General features: G+C 46.4%; 2 protein-coding genes across 2 annotated transcripts; both read left to right on the top strand.

Annotated features, from left to right (window-relative positions):
- LOC147204216 (cell adhesion molecule CEACAM20-like) lies at positions 1-7,900 on the top strand. Its single transcript, XM_086113970.1, has 6 exons — positions 1-861; positions 3,609-3,721; positions 3,814-4,137; positions 5,242-5,517; positions 5,663-5,908; positions 7,265-7,900. Exons 1-6 carry the CDS (start codon positions 806-808, stop codon positions 7,336-7,338), a joined length of 1,089 nt encoding a protein of 362 aa, XP_085970096.1. The 5' UTR covers positions 1-805; the 3' UTR covers positions 7,339-7,900.
- A 579-nt stretch (positions 7,901-8,479) lies between these two features.
- Positions 8,480-15,334, top strand: LOC147204217 (cell adhesion molecule CEACAM5-like). The gene is made up of 13 exons (XM_086113448.1): positions 8,480-8,516; positions 9,140-9,472; positions 9,618-9,899; positions 10,045-10,308; positions 11,083-11,361; positions 11,488-11,757; positions 11,875-12,153; positions 12,243-12,509; positions 13,152-13,427; positions 13,885-14,139; positions 14,873-14,993; positions 15,137-15,168; positions 15,264-15,334. Exons 1-13 carry the CDS (start codon positions 8,480-8,482, stop codon positions 15,332-15,334), a joined length of 2,766 nt encoding a protein of 921 aa, XP_085969574.1.
- Positions 15,335-15,963: the final 629 nt, after the last annotated feature.

Consider the following 15,963-nt stretch of genomic DNA (forward strand, 5'->3'; position numbering starts at 1 on the left):
TGCCAAGATCGACGGATTCCCGTCCACAAGCCAGGTAAAGACGGCGGCCGGCCTGGAGTCGGCCAAGCAGGAAAGGATGACGTCCGTCCCTTCTGCGATGTAATCTTGCCACGGCGATATAACCAGATGTGTGTCGTCCGGGCCATCTGAAGGGCGTGGGGCGTAGACGGCATATTTTGGAAAGTTATTTTGCAAATAAGTCAGACATTCACTGAGCACAACAATTTGGTACACCTGCACAATCTAGTAAAGCGAGGTACACGCACACCAATTTTGAACGTTTAACTGATTTTTAAAATGTCTGAGACCCTACACGGGACAACGAAAAAATCCGAACGGATTAGGTGTGGTGTCCTTGATATGGCCAACACATCACACACAAAACCGTATCTCGCTTGACATTTACAAGTCCCCTCCAGCAAGCTAGGTGTTGTAGTACCAAGGCTGACCTGTGAGAGGCAGCTTAGGGCATCCAGGCTGACATCAAATACAAAGAAGAAAGTGTCGGTAGTAGAAGTATGTGATTCATGGAAATATATGGCTTCTCTATTGGATCGGTTTAGGTTGTGCAGGTGGATCGAATGTTTTGGCGGGTGAGATATTTGCAGAAGAGTGGCCCTCACAGCTGATGGAAAGGGTCACCGAATCGCTGGAGTTTCCACTGACAGCGTTGGCAGCGTGACATCGAAACGACCTCTGGTCATAGCGGGTCACGGGGGCGACGGTGAGCGTGGCGCCTTTGTCGCCGAGCTGAACTCTGTCGCCGGGCAAGATCTCTGCGCTGTCGTTCATCCAACGGAAGGAGATGGACGATCCGAATGAAGAGCAGGACAGACGGACGGTGCTGTTGAACTCCACCAGGTCTGTGCTGCTGGCCGTTAAGTTGACTTTGGAGACTGGATCTGGGGGTGCAAAATAACACAAAATGTTCAGAAATCGTGCTGGTGGTTAGCGTGCTACTTTACCAAACTGATTTTTCATGAAATTTGGGCCAAGGACGAACTCATTTTCTTGCAAATTCAGAACTTTTGCTTCTAATCGCAAAGATGTATAATTCCCTATCGACAAAATGGTGGCAAAGCACTACTTTTATAAAAGACGGGGCAATGGCCTGTCCCAATGAAAGTCCTCCCCTCCAAGATATGTCCTGCCACCAGGATAGTGACAAAGCAATACCTTTCTATTAGACAGGGCTATGGCCTGAGCACCTAGACGAAAGAATGGGTGAGCAAATAATGAAAGAAAGGGTTAAAAAAAAACACTTTCTTTGTTTGCACTCCTTCGTTTGTACAGACAAAGGTTAATATAGTTCGAGTCGTGTCGTTGCTCATCGCCTATTAAATTATTGCTTCTTTTGGTATTTAGTTACTGCCACTCTGTGACTCTTGCAGTGACAGGTAGTGACGGTCAGTGTTATATATTATATAATGGCCTGCCGGTGTGTGTTATTCATACGTTTGTCCAAGAAGGTGATAATTGGATTCAAGTACGTTGGATGCGCTATATTTGCTGATTTCAACATGATTCTGCAGGCTGGAGGAGCAGCTCTGAAAAGTATATGTAGCAGCCCGGCCCACCGGGAAATCGTCAGAAGTCTTGATTAATCACTCCGGGCGTGCGTGGCCCGAACGTGGACGAGCACGACAGAAAACGGATGGATTATTTCAGAGTGTCCAATATCATCGTAGAAGGAACCCACTCATGATAAACGCGCACAGATTGTTATGTATGTAACATGAAAAAAGATACACACAGAACAATAAATTGTGCCCATCATCTCCGATTCGACACACAAGAAACATCTGCTCACCAAGCGTCTGCAGTGTGGTGGTCCCTGTGATTGGGTTGCCGTCCGCTGTTACAATGACAAGTCGATATTCGCCACTGTCATTGAGAGTCAGCTTTCTGAGCTCCAGAGAGCCCGTCTTGTTGAAGAGGGTGATCCTGCCTTGATACTCGGGGCCCGGTTTGTTTTGAGACGTGGCCGTTACCACGGGTGTTTCTTTACCGCCGCTGCTAAATGTCCAGCTCACCGTGTGGAACGGCGTCTCCGTGGGAGCTACTTCCGTGTCGAACCTCACCGAGCCTCCCACGGCTGCGGTCAGAGGCCCGTCGGGCAACACGCCGGATCCTGCGGTTAAACCTGGGGGGACACATTTGGAATAAGGAAAAAAAAACCCTGACCTAGTGATGTAAACTATCTGCTCTTTGGTGAGAGTTTAAACTTCAAATCATTGAGCAAATCAATGGATGTTTGTTCAGGTTCAAAAGTTGCCCGATCATGAAGTTTATGGCCGGGCTTAGTTTGTTTCACTTTGACAGGCTTGCTCGGTCAACAAAGCAACCATTCCCAAATATAACTTCATGTAGCTTTTTAAGACAACTTCTATTATTATTACAGGCAGAAAAAAACATGTTGTTTATACAGATGAGCACAATTTAGTTCAACAAACACTCTCCACTTTTAAGGTCAGCCAGATCAGTGCTGAAACGTTGGGCAGCCTTACCTGTCAGAGCCACAGAGACAATACACAACACTGCTCGTGTGTCCATTTAATCCTCCTGCAGTTTGCACAGAAGAGAATGTCGCATCCACCGGGTCAGCTCTAATTGTACATGTCCAAGTAGAGGAAGAAGCCACCCTACCTGCGTATTGGGCCACAGTGCATCAACATTGGGCTAAAATATTAACACGGAAGCTGCAGCTCGCGTCTGCCACCACAAATGTGGCGCAGCGTCGCCCTCTTGTGGTTGTGCTGGAAGTCAATCCGGTACAATTATGATACCAAATGCTTTGCATAAATTATTTTTTTGTTGTTTCGAGCCACATTATAGTTACGGTGTCCCTCCATCCATTTTCCGGTCCGCTTTATCCTCACAAGGGTCGCGTGGGGGTGCTGGAGTCACCCAGAACTTGTTGCCAGCCAATCGCAGGGCACCCAGAGACGAACAACCAGCCACGCTCACAATCACACCGAGGGGCAATGAGGAGTGTTGCATTAACCTGCAATGCATGTTTTTGGAATGTGGGAAGAAACTGGAATACCCGGAGAAAAGCCACCTAGGCACGGGGAGAACATGCAAACTCCACACAGGAAGGCCAAAGCCGGAATCGAATCCTGCACTTCTGCACTGTGAGGCCGACGCAGATTAGAAAATGGATGGATGGATGAACAGTTGCACTGCGTCTGAGTGTGGGCGCGACCCACCGGATCCAGAAGATAAAGTTGCACTGAAAAAAATGTTTTACATAATTTCCAACTAACAAAATGACACAACAAATGTACCAGATGTTTTAGTGATTGTCTAAAAGGGGTACAGGAGAAGGTTTTGGAACTCGATCAATATGCAGTAAAAAGTAAACTTTTGGGGGGGGGGGGGGGTATGAATGAAAGTAATTCCAACGGTCCTTCAACATTTTATACCCCACTTCTACATAACGTGTGTCCAGTCAGACGTTGGTTGGGCGAGACGATTGATCAGACTGTTGCTTATGTAACTTTGGTGGTGTTAATGGAGGTAATAATTAAGCGTGCTGAGTGTAGAACTTGTTGATATCAAGTTTTCTTTATTGCAGATAATCTCCAAGGCACTCTTTCCATTTGCAGCTCAAACTCTCCGGGCACAAGTGACACAATCATCGAAGAGGAGAGGAAAGAATCAAACGCGATGGCGTCCAATAGGCTTTGCCGGGCAGCCGTCTTTGCGCTGCTGTTTTCAGGTATGAGGAACGATGCTTTCAAATGGATCAACAGCCCGTAATGTTTCGGGCAATAGGGAATGGTGCGGATATTTTTATTTTTATTTTTGCAGGTCTTTGCCACGGAGCTGGAATAATCCCGGTCGACTGGCTGCGCGGGACGCCTGGACAGAGCGTGACCTTTGTCACGTCACTGACACCGACGTCGGAACCCTTTCTGGCGCTGACTTGGAGCTTCAACACGACCACCAGTGTGATAACTTCGACCAACGTGGATGTGGTGGGAGAAGGCTATGAGGGCAGGATCACCCTGGATAAAACCACCGGATCGCTGGTGCTGGGAAACCTGACGGAGGAAGACAGCGGAGAATACGAGTTACTGGTTATCCTGCATGCTGGCCAGCCGATTTTGGGACATGTCAAATTGGAAGTGCTCAGTGAGTAGGATGAACTGACGTTATCGTAAGACTGAGCCGTGGGGCATCTGGCGAAACATCCCATTGGAAATATCGATTCAGTTACGTTGAAGAATCACATATTCACTAAAATGGGAACATATCAATTCCAGTTTTATGCCAAATTTACCAGATTTTCAATAAATTTTTAAAATAGTTACAGGCTTCTGATGTTGATCCTAAATAAAAGGGGATTTGGGTGAAAATACGGTATACCCAAAATGTCAACTTTGCAGTTACCACCACCTACAGGACGGGAGTGGAACAGCATGCCTACTGCAATTTAAAAAATTTTTTTTTTATTGTTATACAGTATATTTTTTAGATGGGCACGTTAAATATTCTTGAAGTAGAGTACAATGTGTGTATTTAATGGAGATTTACTTGGATTTTTTTTTTCTCCACAATTGTATTTATTTTTCACCCCCTATTTTTGGCCTGCTGAAATTAGCCTGTTGAGAAGGGGCCGTCATGGCTCACGCCAGTGAGCAGCGGTCCATCCGATACCGCTGGGCCAATGGCGAGTTTTGATCACCATGACGACCAATGGGCGGCTGCATGTTGAGTTCCGAGTCCCCCGAAAATCAGCTGTGAACAAAGCAAATGTAAACTGTATGACAATAATTTCATTCATGTCGGCAGCACTTCATACACTTGTGCAGATCTGTGTCTGGGGTGCTTGCAGAAGAGCCATTACCACACACAAGTACCCGATGCGTCAACATCTTCGCAGGGCAATGACATCAGTAACGCTAATTTGATGCAACAGTTGTTTCCCAAAACGAATCTGCTCATCCATCAAAACTCAATGCAGCTCTGCTTACCTTTTTGCTGTTTGTCAGACAGTGTCGTCACTTGGAAATGGCGTCTCTTTGCCCAGCTCAAGGAATGGGTAGAAACTCTTCTGTCAATTTTCCCCATGTACTGATGTCATCATTGAACCAAATTCAATAGCCAGCAAAACAAAAACAAACAAAAATAAATACTTGATGTGTTTTCAAACACTCCCAACACCAAACTGTTTATATCCAAGTGATTCCAAATTCCATTTTCCATCGCATGACTGAATCTCCGTTTTGTGCACAGGCGTCGTGTCCATCCCGGCAATGGCCTGTCCCGCGGAAAACTTACTCGAAGGTCAAAGCTCCCTCAACCTGACCTGCGACGCTGTCGGTGTGGTGACCAACAGAGCGTGGAAGATAAAAGGCAAGCCGCTGCTCCCCGGCGGCCGATTCGTCTTCTACGACGGCGGCCGAGTGCTGTCCATCAGCCCCGTGCGCAGGCAGGACACCGGAATCTTCCTGTGTAACGTCAGTAACGCCGTCAGCTTTGCGACAGCCAAATGCAAGCTGAAAGTCTTCTGTAAGTACTCCGCCCCGCATCTTCGATCACATCCGTGAAATGAAAACCACGGCAGGTCATTTAACGAACCGACCGAGAAAAAGCGGCCAATCAAACAATACAGGAAATCATCCAGAATAACCTCCTCTCCGTCCTTTCTGCTTAGACGGGCCTGACGAACCCTTTATAGATCAGGATCCGGTCGGCGCTGAACTCGAGGAGAGCGTCACGCTGCTCTGCTCGGCCGACTCACTGCCCAAGGCCAAGTTCAGCTGGAACTTCAAGCACACGGTCATGTCCGGGCCCGAGCACTACATCGAGGAAATGCAAAAGCGCGACCTGGGGAAGTACACTTGCACGGCGCGCAACGAAATCACCGGCTTGGAAGTCTTCGCCGTCCACACGTTGCGGGGTATTTGAGCTCTCTTTCTCACCGCTTCTTCGCCTTCACCGCCCCCCCCCCCCCCCCCCGTTAGAGTCACGGCTGTTAAATTATGACGAACGTTAAGATTCTGAGGTAAGACGGTGCTTTCAGTCTGCTTTCCTCGTGAAATATGATTCCATTTCTTTGTGCGGAAGTTGTCCTGTGGTCACTTCTGGTTGTCGTGGTACAATTGCAGTCGATATTTGTATGAAACACATTTCCAGGGGGCAAGCTATTGATGCTAGTGTTGCGCGACCATCTGTCTTTCTGTCGTTATCCGCCCATCATCCATGCATCCATCGACCTCTTGTCGCAACCGAGGTAATAAATCCATCCACGTCAAATTCTAATCGTAGGTCCATTGACCCAATCCACCAATCTACTCCAGGCCATGATCTAATCCGCCCATCATCCATCCATTCATCCATCCAGCCAGCCTGAGTTAGGATGTAATCAATCTTCCATCAGCACATCCATCGATCTCCCCTCGACTATTTTCACATCCATCTATCCGTCCGTCCAGCCAGCCTGAGTTGGGATGTAATCAATTCATCTTTCCATCCAACCAGCTATCATCCATCAACCCATCCATCCATCCATCCATCTACTCAAGGCTATTTTCACATCCATCCATCCACCCGTCCCGCCAGCCTCAATTAGAATGTACTGAATCCACCTTTCCATTCAACCAGCTATCATCCATCAACCCATCCAACCATCCATCCATCTACCCCTGGCTATTTTTACACCCATCCGGCCAGCCTGAGTTAGAATGTAATTACCGGTAATCCACCTTGCCATCCAAAAAGCTATCATCCATCAATGCATCCAACCATCTAGTCTAGGCTACTTTCACATCCAGCCATCCAAAATATGTCAAGGAATATCAAGGAAAAGAGTAGAACTCTAGTACCGGTACTTTCATCCAGTGTCGACGTGTCAGTTCATCGACCATCCTTCTATCTGACCCTTGGTGGTTCTGCTTCTCCACCCGCCGATCAGTCCACCCGCTATCCATCCATTCATCAATCCAGCTATGGCCCTAACGCATAAAGCGATACGGCTGTTGATTTTTGAGGGATTCAGCTGACCTTGCGGTGGACCGCATGGCTTCACCCAGATCCGGCAATACTTTAGGCATTTTGAAAATGGTCACGAGTGACTCATCATTGAATCAATGTTTCTTTCGGAAAAAAAAGAGCAAACCAAATATTGGAAACATGTTTTTTTCCAAATGGGAGTGGCCAGCTTGTCTCCATTGGGGTGTGGCTTAGCGAAAGATGACGAAGCTCAAGTAATGGGTGCAAAATGGCAACCGACTAACATGTTTTTCTTCCCACGCAGACTCCTGTGCTCCCGTCAGAATGTCCGTGGTGGTTTGCGCTGTCTTGACGTCACTGGGACTCATGCTGAGCTAAAAGACTGCGTCACTTTATTGCGATGCGTTTGTTGTATCTTCATATGAAGCTTGTCGACGTGCCCTCGGGCCTTCCTCCAATGTTATTTCAGCCATTAGCGAAAGTGCCGTCCGACATCATCATAAAAAGGACATCAGGAGTTGTGACATTCTGTTGTAATATTTAACGACTTACAGCTTTTAATTAGATTTCGTTTCAACCCGCCGTTAATGCGAATTTATGTTTGTGTCACTTAGTCACATTAAACGCGTCAATCTCAAACTCGATTGACCTTTCGGCCACGTTGACTTTGTTCTTTTATTATCCGCCCTCCGCCCAAAGTGTTGTGATAGAGCGATCATCATTTTGATGGCTTTCTGATAACGCCTTATCGGGATGGTCAAGTCCATAAACGTTGATCAAAAGTCATGTCGTGTATCAAGGTTGGTTGGTTGTTGCATGTGTTCATGGCAAAGGACTCGGACAGCGCATTGGGCTTCACGCCTCCACGTTTCTTGCATAAATAATTCACGGCTTTGGGACATAAATGGCATTGAAAGTCGAATATGAAAACGTACTCTTTTCTATGCTCGCCATAAATAAATTAATCTTTTCTTGCCCTACTTGTTGTTACAGGCAATTGTTTTTTTTTTTTTTTGAAATAATGAATCACTGGTGCACATAAATGAATTATAGAACAGCGGGGGAACTTAATTCACATTAATGGTTCAATTCAAAAAGTGATACAATACACGTGCATGGTGTGGATTCACTTCAGGTAAAGAGAAAACTATATTGGTAGTTTACTTTGATATCATTTGGATGATTTTAGTTTAAAGCTAACAACAATGTCAATAAATTCATTTAAAAGAATCCAAATGATCTTTCATCAAGAATTGTCGTTCTAAAGTCGTTTCCAGTGTGCCACCATTTTGCATTGAACCGTTGCCGTAAATGAACTAAATTACTGTCGTGCACCTGAATGCTTCATCTTACAACGCATGGGATGAGTACATATTGGAAAAAAAAAATGTACGGAGAGACTCAACGAGCGATTGAAGTTCGACAAAGGTTCAAGTAGATTCACGCTCCTCCCCTCCAACCGGCGTATTAACTGCACCTCCGCTCTGGGACTGCTTATTGATGACTGTAGCCTGCAAATATGATAACACGACTGCTGCTGCTGGCGGCCCTCTCAGGTCAGCTCGGACTCTTGAAATAACAAAAATCGTGCGTTGCGTGCTCTAGTTGACATTTTTTTTTTAAATATCTCAAATGTTCATTTCGTATCCGTTGATTGTTAAGTCATTACAATGTGCGAATGCTATTCATACTTTACTGTATTAGTTAGGAAAGGACGACAAAATTATGCTAATTTGGCACATTTGATATTTTTGAGAATTCTGTTCCGTACATTTGGTTGTTAAATGGACATTTATCACGTTGCGCATTTTAATGTGAATTAAAAGTTATGTTCTGAATCCGTTCTAATGTTCTTAAGCGTTGTCATTTTTAGTCGAAATATTGTTGGATTTGTTCTCATCCTCATGACTGTCGTTAGGATTTTAAATCTCTGATGTTATTGGAGAAATCGACAGTAGTTTACATCTGTCAAATTATTTTAGAATGTCACCGGTATCAGTACGCTGCACTGTACGGCATTATTATTTCAGGAAGTATGAATACATCGTTATCATAATAGATTTTTAAAAAAAAACGTTTTGCTGTTGGTACAGCATTGGAATAAAGTGCCACACTGTAATTCCTTTTTTGAATATTCAATTAAAAACATGATCATATGACAAATCAATTCCATCCTCAGGCTGCAGCCGTGCAGCCGGTGTGCTGCCCGACAGCCTGGTGGCAATCGCGGGAGAAACGGTGACGTTCGCCACAACAGTGACTCCGCCGGCGACACCGTTCCTGGTGGTCACCTGGAGTGTTACAGATGTCCATGGCACCCTCACGAATATCATAACGTCCACTAGCGTCAACGTGACCATGCCAGAGTACCGGGACAGGATCACCCTCTTCCGCCACACGGGATCGCTGGAACTGAGGAACGTGAGCTTGAGAGACGCCGGAGATTTCACGGTCACTGTGATACCGGCTGGTGGAGCTCAGCAAAGAGGGAACTGTAAACTGGACGTCCATGGTACGTTGCGCTCATGCACAGATTGGCCATTTTTACATACGCTGCAGTGTTGCTGCTGTTTAAGGGAATTATGAACAGTTCCAAACTTTAAATTGTGATAGTTAACGTTGCACGGTTAAACTGTCATTTCTTTTTTCATTCATAGAACGGATCACCGGCGTGGTTTTAATCCCGAGCGCCACGGATCTGTTAGAGTCCAACAACCCGGTCACGATGTCCTGTTCCGTCGCGGCCGGTTCCGGACTTTCTTTCCTCTGGCTGAACGGCAGTTCCGAGATCAAAGCCGGCGGCAGGGTTCGGATCACCGACGGGGGCTCCAAGCTTACCTTAACCCGCGTGATCCGCTACGACCACAGACCGTTCAGGTGTCACGTATTCAACGTGATCAGTAATGGCACCAGCGATCCGGTCAACCTCTTCATCAGCTGTGAGCGCCTCTGATTGCCACTGGTGGCAAAAGTACTCACAATCAGTATTTGGGTAGAAGTTCTAGATACCGCGTTGCTTTCCATCACCATCGATGACCTTCATGTTGCGCCTCCTTTTGTCTCCACGCCACCCCCGCGCTGCAGATGGCCCCGAAAACATCCGTCTGACCACGTCCCCGTCACTGGAATACCACATGGAAGGGTCCGACATCAACCTATCCTGCTCTGCTGGATCTCGACCTCCTGCAATCTTCCTGTGGTTCTTGAATGGAGACCCGTTGCCCGCTTCTGGACCTGAGCTCAGACTGAGGAATGTTCTAGACAGTCAGAGCGGGAGCTACCGCTGTGAAGCCTTGAACAACAAGACAACAAAGTCCAAAACTCGCCGCTCGACTATAACTATACTGGGTATGTGTACGATCAAAACCGGTTGCCTCGGTTAGGGTATGCTGCAGTTTTAATTTTACAGCTGCTCGCCAATATGTCTTCTGGAAGCTGCGGGCAAGTGAATGATCATGTCGCCAATGAGCAAGAATTAGAATTAGAGTGGGCAAACTCCATTTTTGTCATCTTTAATTAAAGCTAATTTAATTAAAGTGAACATTGAGGAAAATCACGTCTGGCAGATGCATACGGCTCGCCCTTAGAGATTAGGTAAGAAGCTCGGTCATCCGTGACGGGCTCAGAGTCGAGCCGCTTCTCCTCCACGTCGAGAAGAGCCAGACGAGGTGGCTCGGGCATCTGATTAGGATGCCTCCCTGGTGAAGTGTTCCGGGCATGTCCCACCGGCAAAAGGCCCCGGGGACGACCCAGGACACGCTGGAGAGACTATGTCACCCAGCTGGCTTGGGAACGCCTCGGGATCCCCCGGGAAGGTTTGGAAGAAGTGGCTGGGGAGAGGGAAGTCTGGGCTGACCTGCAAAAGCTGTTGCCCCCGCGGCCCAACCCCAGATAAGCGGTAGACAATGGATGGATGGATCTCGTACCGATAGCAGACTCAAAGTATCTTGTGCTTTAGATCAGGTGCCAGTGCATCTGCATGTTCGTGAAAGTCGATGTTGTTTTATATCTTTTATGAAATATTGTGCAATAGATTTGATGGCTGTTTGGACTTGAGCCACGATTGCACTGCCATTGTTAAAACTATTTTGTCATCCCTTTTATTTTTATTTTTGTTGACAGCACCGGTTTCCAGAGTAGAGGTCAAGACCAACGCCACAGAAATGTTTGAATTCAGTGGTCCCGTCCATCTGTCCTGCTCCTCAACCGGGACCTCGCCCTCATTCCGCTGGCTGAACGGCAGTTCTGAAGTTACACAAAGCGAGAGAGTTCAGATCACGGGCGGCGGCTCCAAACTCACCGTCCTCAACGTGACCCGCTACGATCTGGGACCGTTTCGGTGTCACGTGTTCAACCTGATCAGCAACGGCACCAGCGGTCCGGTGGTGCTGTCCGTCCACTGTGAGTCACAAATCAACTTCTTGCCGTGCCCATTATGAACATTTCTGTTGTCGGCTGGCGCTAGCGAAATAATGTCGACTTGACCGGAACGTCGCTAATCAGCGCTGATCATTTTACCCACAATAGTTGGACCGGAGAATATGAACCTGACGAGCTCGCCGTCGCAAGAAAACTACGACGAGGGTTCGGACGTCAGCCTCATCTGCTCGGTGGCCTCGGGCCCTCCGCCGCAACTCCGTTGGTTCCGAAACGGAGACCTTTTGTCCCACGCTGGATCGCAGCTCAAGCTGCTGAACATTCATTTCCATCAGAGTGGAAACTACAGCTGTCAGGCCTTTAATGACAAAACAATGAGGAACGTGACTTCGGAGCCCGTGGCCATTTCTGTGAAAAGATGTAAGTTTGATCGAATTTACGCCAGAAATTTGAATCTGAGGCAAGCGGTGCGGAACTGAGTCGTTGCGTGCTGTGGAAGTGTCAGTAAAGCAGCTGTTTTGTACCGCCGGTCTCCAGCGGAAATCTCCAACGTTGTGATCGCGGCCAGCAGCACGGACGTGGAAGAGCTCAGCAGCTCAGTCAGGCTGTCCTGTTCCTCGGCCGGTTCGTTCCCAACGTTTGTTTGGCGGAACGGCAGCGCCGACCTGGCGGCTGGCGATGGCGTCCAGATCGACGGCAAAGGCGGCGTCGTCACCATCCTGAACGTGAGCCGCTACGACGAGGGTCCCTACATCTGTCACGTCTTCAATAATTTCAGCAATGCCACCAGCCGTCCGCTCAAACTCTCCGTCAGCTGTGAGTCCGGCAAAGATTTTGGCATGCCCATTGGTGTTTTTGAAAATGATTGTTTTTTGTTTTTTTTTTTTGCGTGTGTTTTGCCACAGATGGACCAGAAAGCATTCATTTAAAGCAATTTCCGTCAGGGGAATACTTTGCGAGAGGATCCAACATCAGCCTGTCTTGCTCAGCTGCATGCAGACCTTCGGCCCGGTTTGAGTGGTTCTTCAATGGAGAGTCGCTGTCCCGCACAGGACCGGACCTCAATCTAGTCAACGTTTTGGAGAACCAGAGCGGGAACTACAGTTGCCGGGCCGTTAACATCAAAACCGCAAAATCTCAAATGACAAAGCCGTCGGCCATCTTTATTCAATGTAAGTCAGGATTTACTAAATGAGGGCCCCTCGACCTGGACGAAGGGGACAAGTGTCATTTTTTTTTGTTGCTGGCATTAATGCGCGAGCATCGTTGGCTGTCCAGTGCCTCGCCATGCACATTTTTCTGACTAATTTTGCTTTCGACTTGGATACAGTCCTGATACGCAATCACAGGTATCAGTATTTTGGCTATCCCATGTCTAAGTATGTCGATTTTATGAGAAATTTGCACCTTGACTTGTGACAAAATATGAACATCACAATGTATCGTTTTTCTCGCATGCTCGTTCTCTTTTGTGACGGACAAGATTACATCTACAAGTTTAAGATTTGCTTTCGATCACGATTGTGGACGCACGGTTGGATACACAATTTGATTAAAATGAATATTCTATTATATCAGTATATTTATTATGTTCCTTAAAAATATAATTTTGTAACATAATAAGGAAATTCTCCCGTGCTGCTGCCACTTTAGCATTATTTGCACCACTAGCCCTGATTCCCTTTCTCCTTGGAGCCGCTTCACAAAAGCGAACTAGCATCAGCCGTCGTGGCTTAGCCGAGGGCAGGCGCGTATGTTGCGTCGCTGCTTTCAACGTGTGAACTGAAAGTTGCCGTTTTCATCATCATCCGCAGCACCAGTTTCCAACGTGGGCCTTACCTCCAACCTCACAGTCATGTTTGAGTTCAGCTCCGTCACGATGTCCTGCTCCTCTGGCGGCTCGGGACTTTCCTTCCGGTGGTTGAACGGCAGCTTGGAGGTCACGGCCAGTCACAGAGTTCATCTCACTGCCGGAGGCTCCACACTCACCGTAGTCAACGTGACGCGCTACGACCAAGGACCGTTCGGCTGCAACGTGTCCAACGGAGTCAGCGAGGCACTCAGCCGGCCGCTGCATCTTTTCATTCAGTGTGAGTTTGAAGTGGAGACTCACCGACTCAGGTCTCATGGCGTGACTTGGTCATTTCGGTTTGCTGTGCCGCTTTTTCTGGTGTGCCCGCCTTGGCCACCAGGGGTCAGAATGAGATGGACAGAGAGTTCATTGAGATGTCTCAATTCCTCTCATCTCCTCGGTACGGCACTAATATCACTTGCTCTACACAGAGGATAAATCACATATGACTACAAGTACCGTCATGCTGTCTTTCTACATGTGTTACAACACCGCTACATAGATGCTATTTAGCATTAAACTAGCGGACCGAAATCCTATTTGTTTGATGTTTATCTTAATTCAACTGGGGATTACCACTACTTACAAAGTGCGGCTTGTTGTCATAATAGGTGTTCATTTTGTTTCTGTTGGCATAACTGCCAGATGTTTCTTCTTGAACTATATATATATTTTTTTAATCTGTTGATTGACAGATGGACCGGACAGCCTGACCATCGAGGGCCCAGACTCGGTTTACATCGGACGACACGCAATGCTTCTCTGCTCTGCCTCGTCAGTACCGACGGCGAGCTTCTCCTGGCTTTTTAACGGAAAGCCCACCGGCGTGCGCACAGCCACATACGTCGTCGTTGCAAGTCGAAGTTCGGACGCAGGGAAGTATGTCTGCACAGCCCGGAATGCCATCACAGGACAGAGCGCAACAGGAAGCCACAAGCTAGCCGTTTTGGGTACGTGAGGCACAACCAAGTTCTGTTCCGTCTTTGGTGTCGTGCATTGAATTTATCTCCAGGTGAATTAAGTAAGCTGATGGGAAAAAAATATATATACTACACCAGCATTGTTTTCTTCAATTCTGTGTTCATTTTAACGCCTACTACCAGGGAAGGTGTATCATGTGACCGATACAAAAAAAGAAAATATGCAATCTCTAAAAGCTTTTGTCACTACACGCTATTAAAAATGTTTGGTTATTATCAAGAAAAGATGCATGGCAAAATCTACCAGTACTTGAATTTTTGTAGTCATCGTGATTGTTTATTTGTCCAACCAAGTGGACCTTTAGTTGTATCAGCCATTTAAATTGAAGAAAAACCCCCCCCAAAGGAACAATAGTGCTCTAATCATTATTTCCATTACTTTGGATAACTTAATAGCAGAAAACTTCATTACAGTAAATCAAATTTAAAAGTGACACTCATAAACATTCAGCACACACCGTGAAATATTTGATGACTTTAATTGTTTATCATTTTAATTGTTACAGCTCAACACTAAAAAAGAAAAAGAAAAAAAAATCACCTTTAAGAAATGTGTATTTTCCAAAAGAAAATTGAAATTATTTTGGACAAGGAATTTATGTACAAAATGGCCTAAATTATTGCCACGTATATATTTGCACTGTACTTATCCTTTTAAAAAATGCGATTCGTTGTGAACAACGAAGGTCCGTCTTTTTTCCAGCCTTGCCCGAATGCGACTGCTGGGCGGCCATCGGGGTCGCTGCCGCCATCGCGGTCGGCTGCTGCATTCTCAGTGTCATCCTGATCGGGTTGATCGTCTATGGGCTCAGAAGAAGGAAAAGGTGAATATCCTCATATTATTACGCATAAAAGAACACTCGAGTGCTCGACTTTGGACCCGATATCAAGACTCAAAACTAGAGAGACGGGCAAAAATGTAGGTGGCGACTTTACTACTTAACCAAAATCTCGTTTTACCTCACAGGCACAGCAGCAAATATCCAACGCTCAAAAGAGGTTAGTATTCATGTCTTATTTTGTCGAAAATTGTTTTGTTTTTTTTGGCTACACACCCACTCCATCAATTAAGACAAAACTGTCTTCATATCTAGGGAGAAAAAGTGTGAAGGTGAAGCACTCCGATATGTATAGGATCTCAAATAGAACTCAGATCAACCATTAGGCTGCTTCCTTTCAAGGTGAGTTTGAGAATTTTGTCCAAATCCGGAGACAAAAGTTGATTTTGTATTTTTTTTAACAGATTTGTTTTATTTATGCAAAAGATGAGCACACCTCAGAAGTCCTCCATATCGAAACAAAACTTCAGTCTTTTTATTTTTTTATTTATACGCAACCACTGCCATGCCTTTATTTTACTGTGGTTAAGTTGTATCGTGCCGGTGGCACGGCAGCAACCGAATGGTTTGCGTGTCTTCCTTTTTATATCAGCGCTTGGCTCACTACACTCGTTCGCCAATTTGGCAAAACGGTCTCCGACAAGCTGGATTGAATTAGCCACGAAGTTGGCCCTGGCCGTTCCCACAGTGGCGCAGCCCTCCCTCTCTTAGAGCTGCTGCCTTGCGAAAGTTGCAACAGCGGGTGTGACCTGCCGCCGTGCTGAGATACGGCACGCGCTGCGTCAAATATTACATTGGTCACAAAAATACAGCTCTTTGTGTTTTCCCACTCTCTGTCGCAGAAACGCAAACAATGAGACAACGCAATGGCGGTTTCAAGAAGGCATTTATTTACAATATCTCCAAAATGTAATATTTTAATGGAATGTGGCAATACACTTATTTTTGCAAGAGT

Source organism: Hippocampus guttulatus, chromosome 6, assembly GCF_054856545.1.
Source record: "Hippocampus guttulatus isolate MCC_2025c chromosome 6, RoL_Hgut_1.0, whole genome shotgun sequence".
In the NCBI taxonomy this organism is placed as follows: domain Eukaryota; kingdom Metazoa; phylum Chordata; class Actinopteri; order Syngnathiformes; family Syngnathidae; genus Hippocampus; species Hippocampus guttulatus.

Bases quoted from the DNA above. Each gene is read 5' to 3' on its own strand.
- LOC147204217 (XM_086113448.1), top strand. From the start codon at position 8,480: ATGATAACACGACTGCTGCTGCTGGCGGCCCTCTCAG. The intron at 8,517-9,139 runs GTCAGCTCGGAC...TTCCATCCTCAG, and splicing joins GCTGCTGGCGGCCCTCTCAG to GCTGCAGCCGTGCAGCCGGT. The intron at 14,994-15,136 runs GTGAATATCCTC...TTTACCTCACAG, and splicing joins GGGCTCAGAAGAAGGAAAAG to GCACAGCAGCAAATATCCAA.
- LOC147204216 (XM_086113970.1), top strand. From the start codon at position 806: ATGGACGATCCGAATGAAGAGCAGGACAGACGGACGGTGCTGTTGAAC. The intron at 862-3,608 runs GTCTGTGCTGCT...TTCCATTTGCAG, and splicing joins GTGCTGTTGAACTCCACCAG to CTCAAACTCTCCGGGCACAA. The intron at 5,518-5,662 runs GTAAGTACTCCG...CTTTCTGCTTAG, and splicing joins ATGCAAGCTGAAAGTCTTCT to ACGGGCCTGACGAACCCTTT.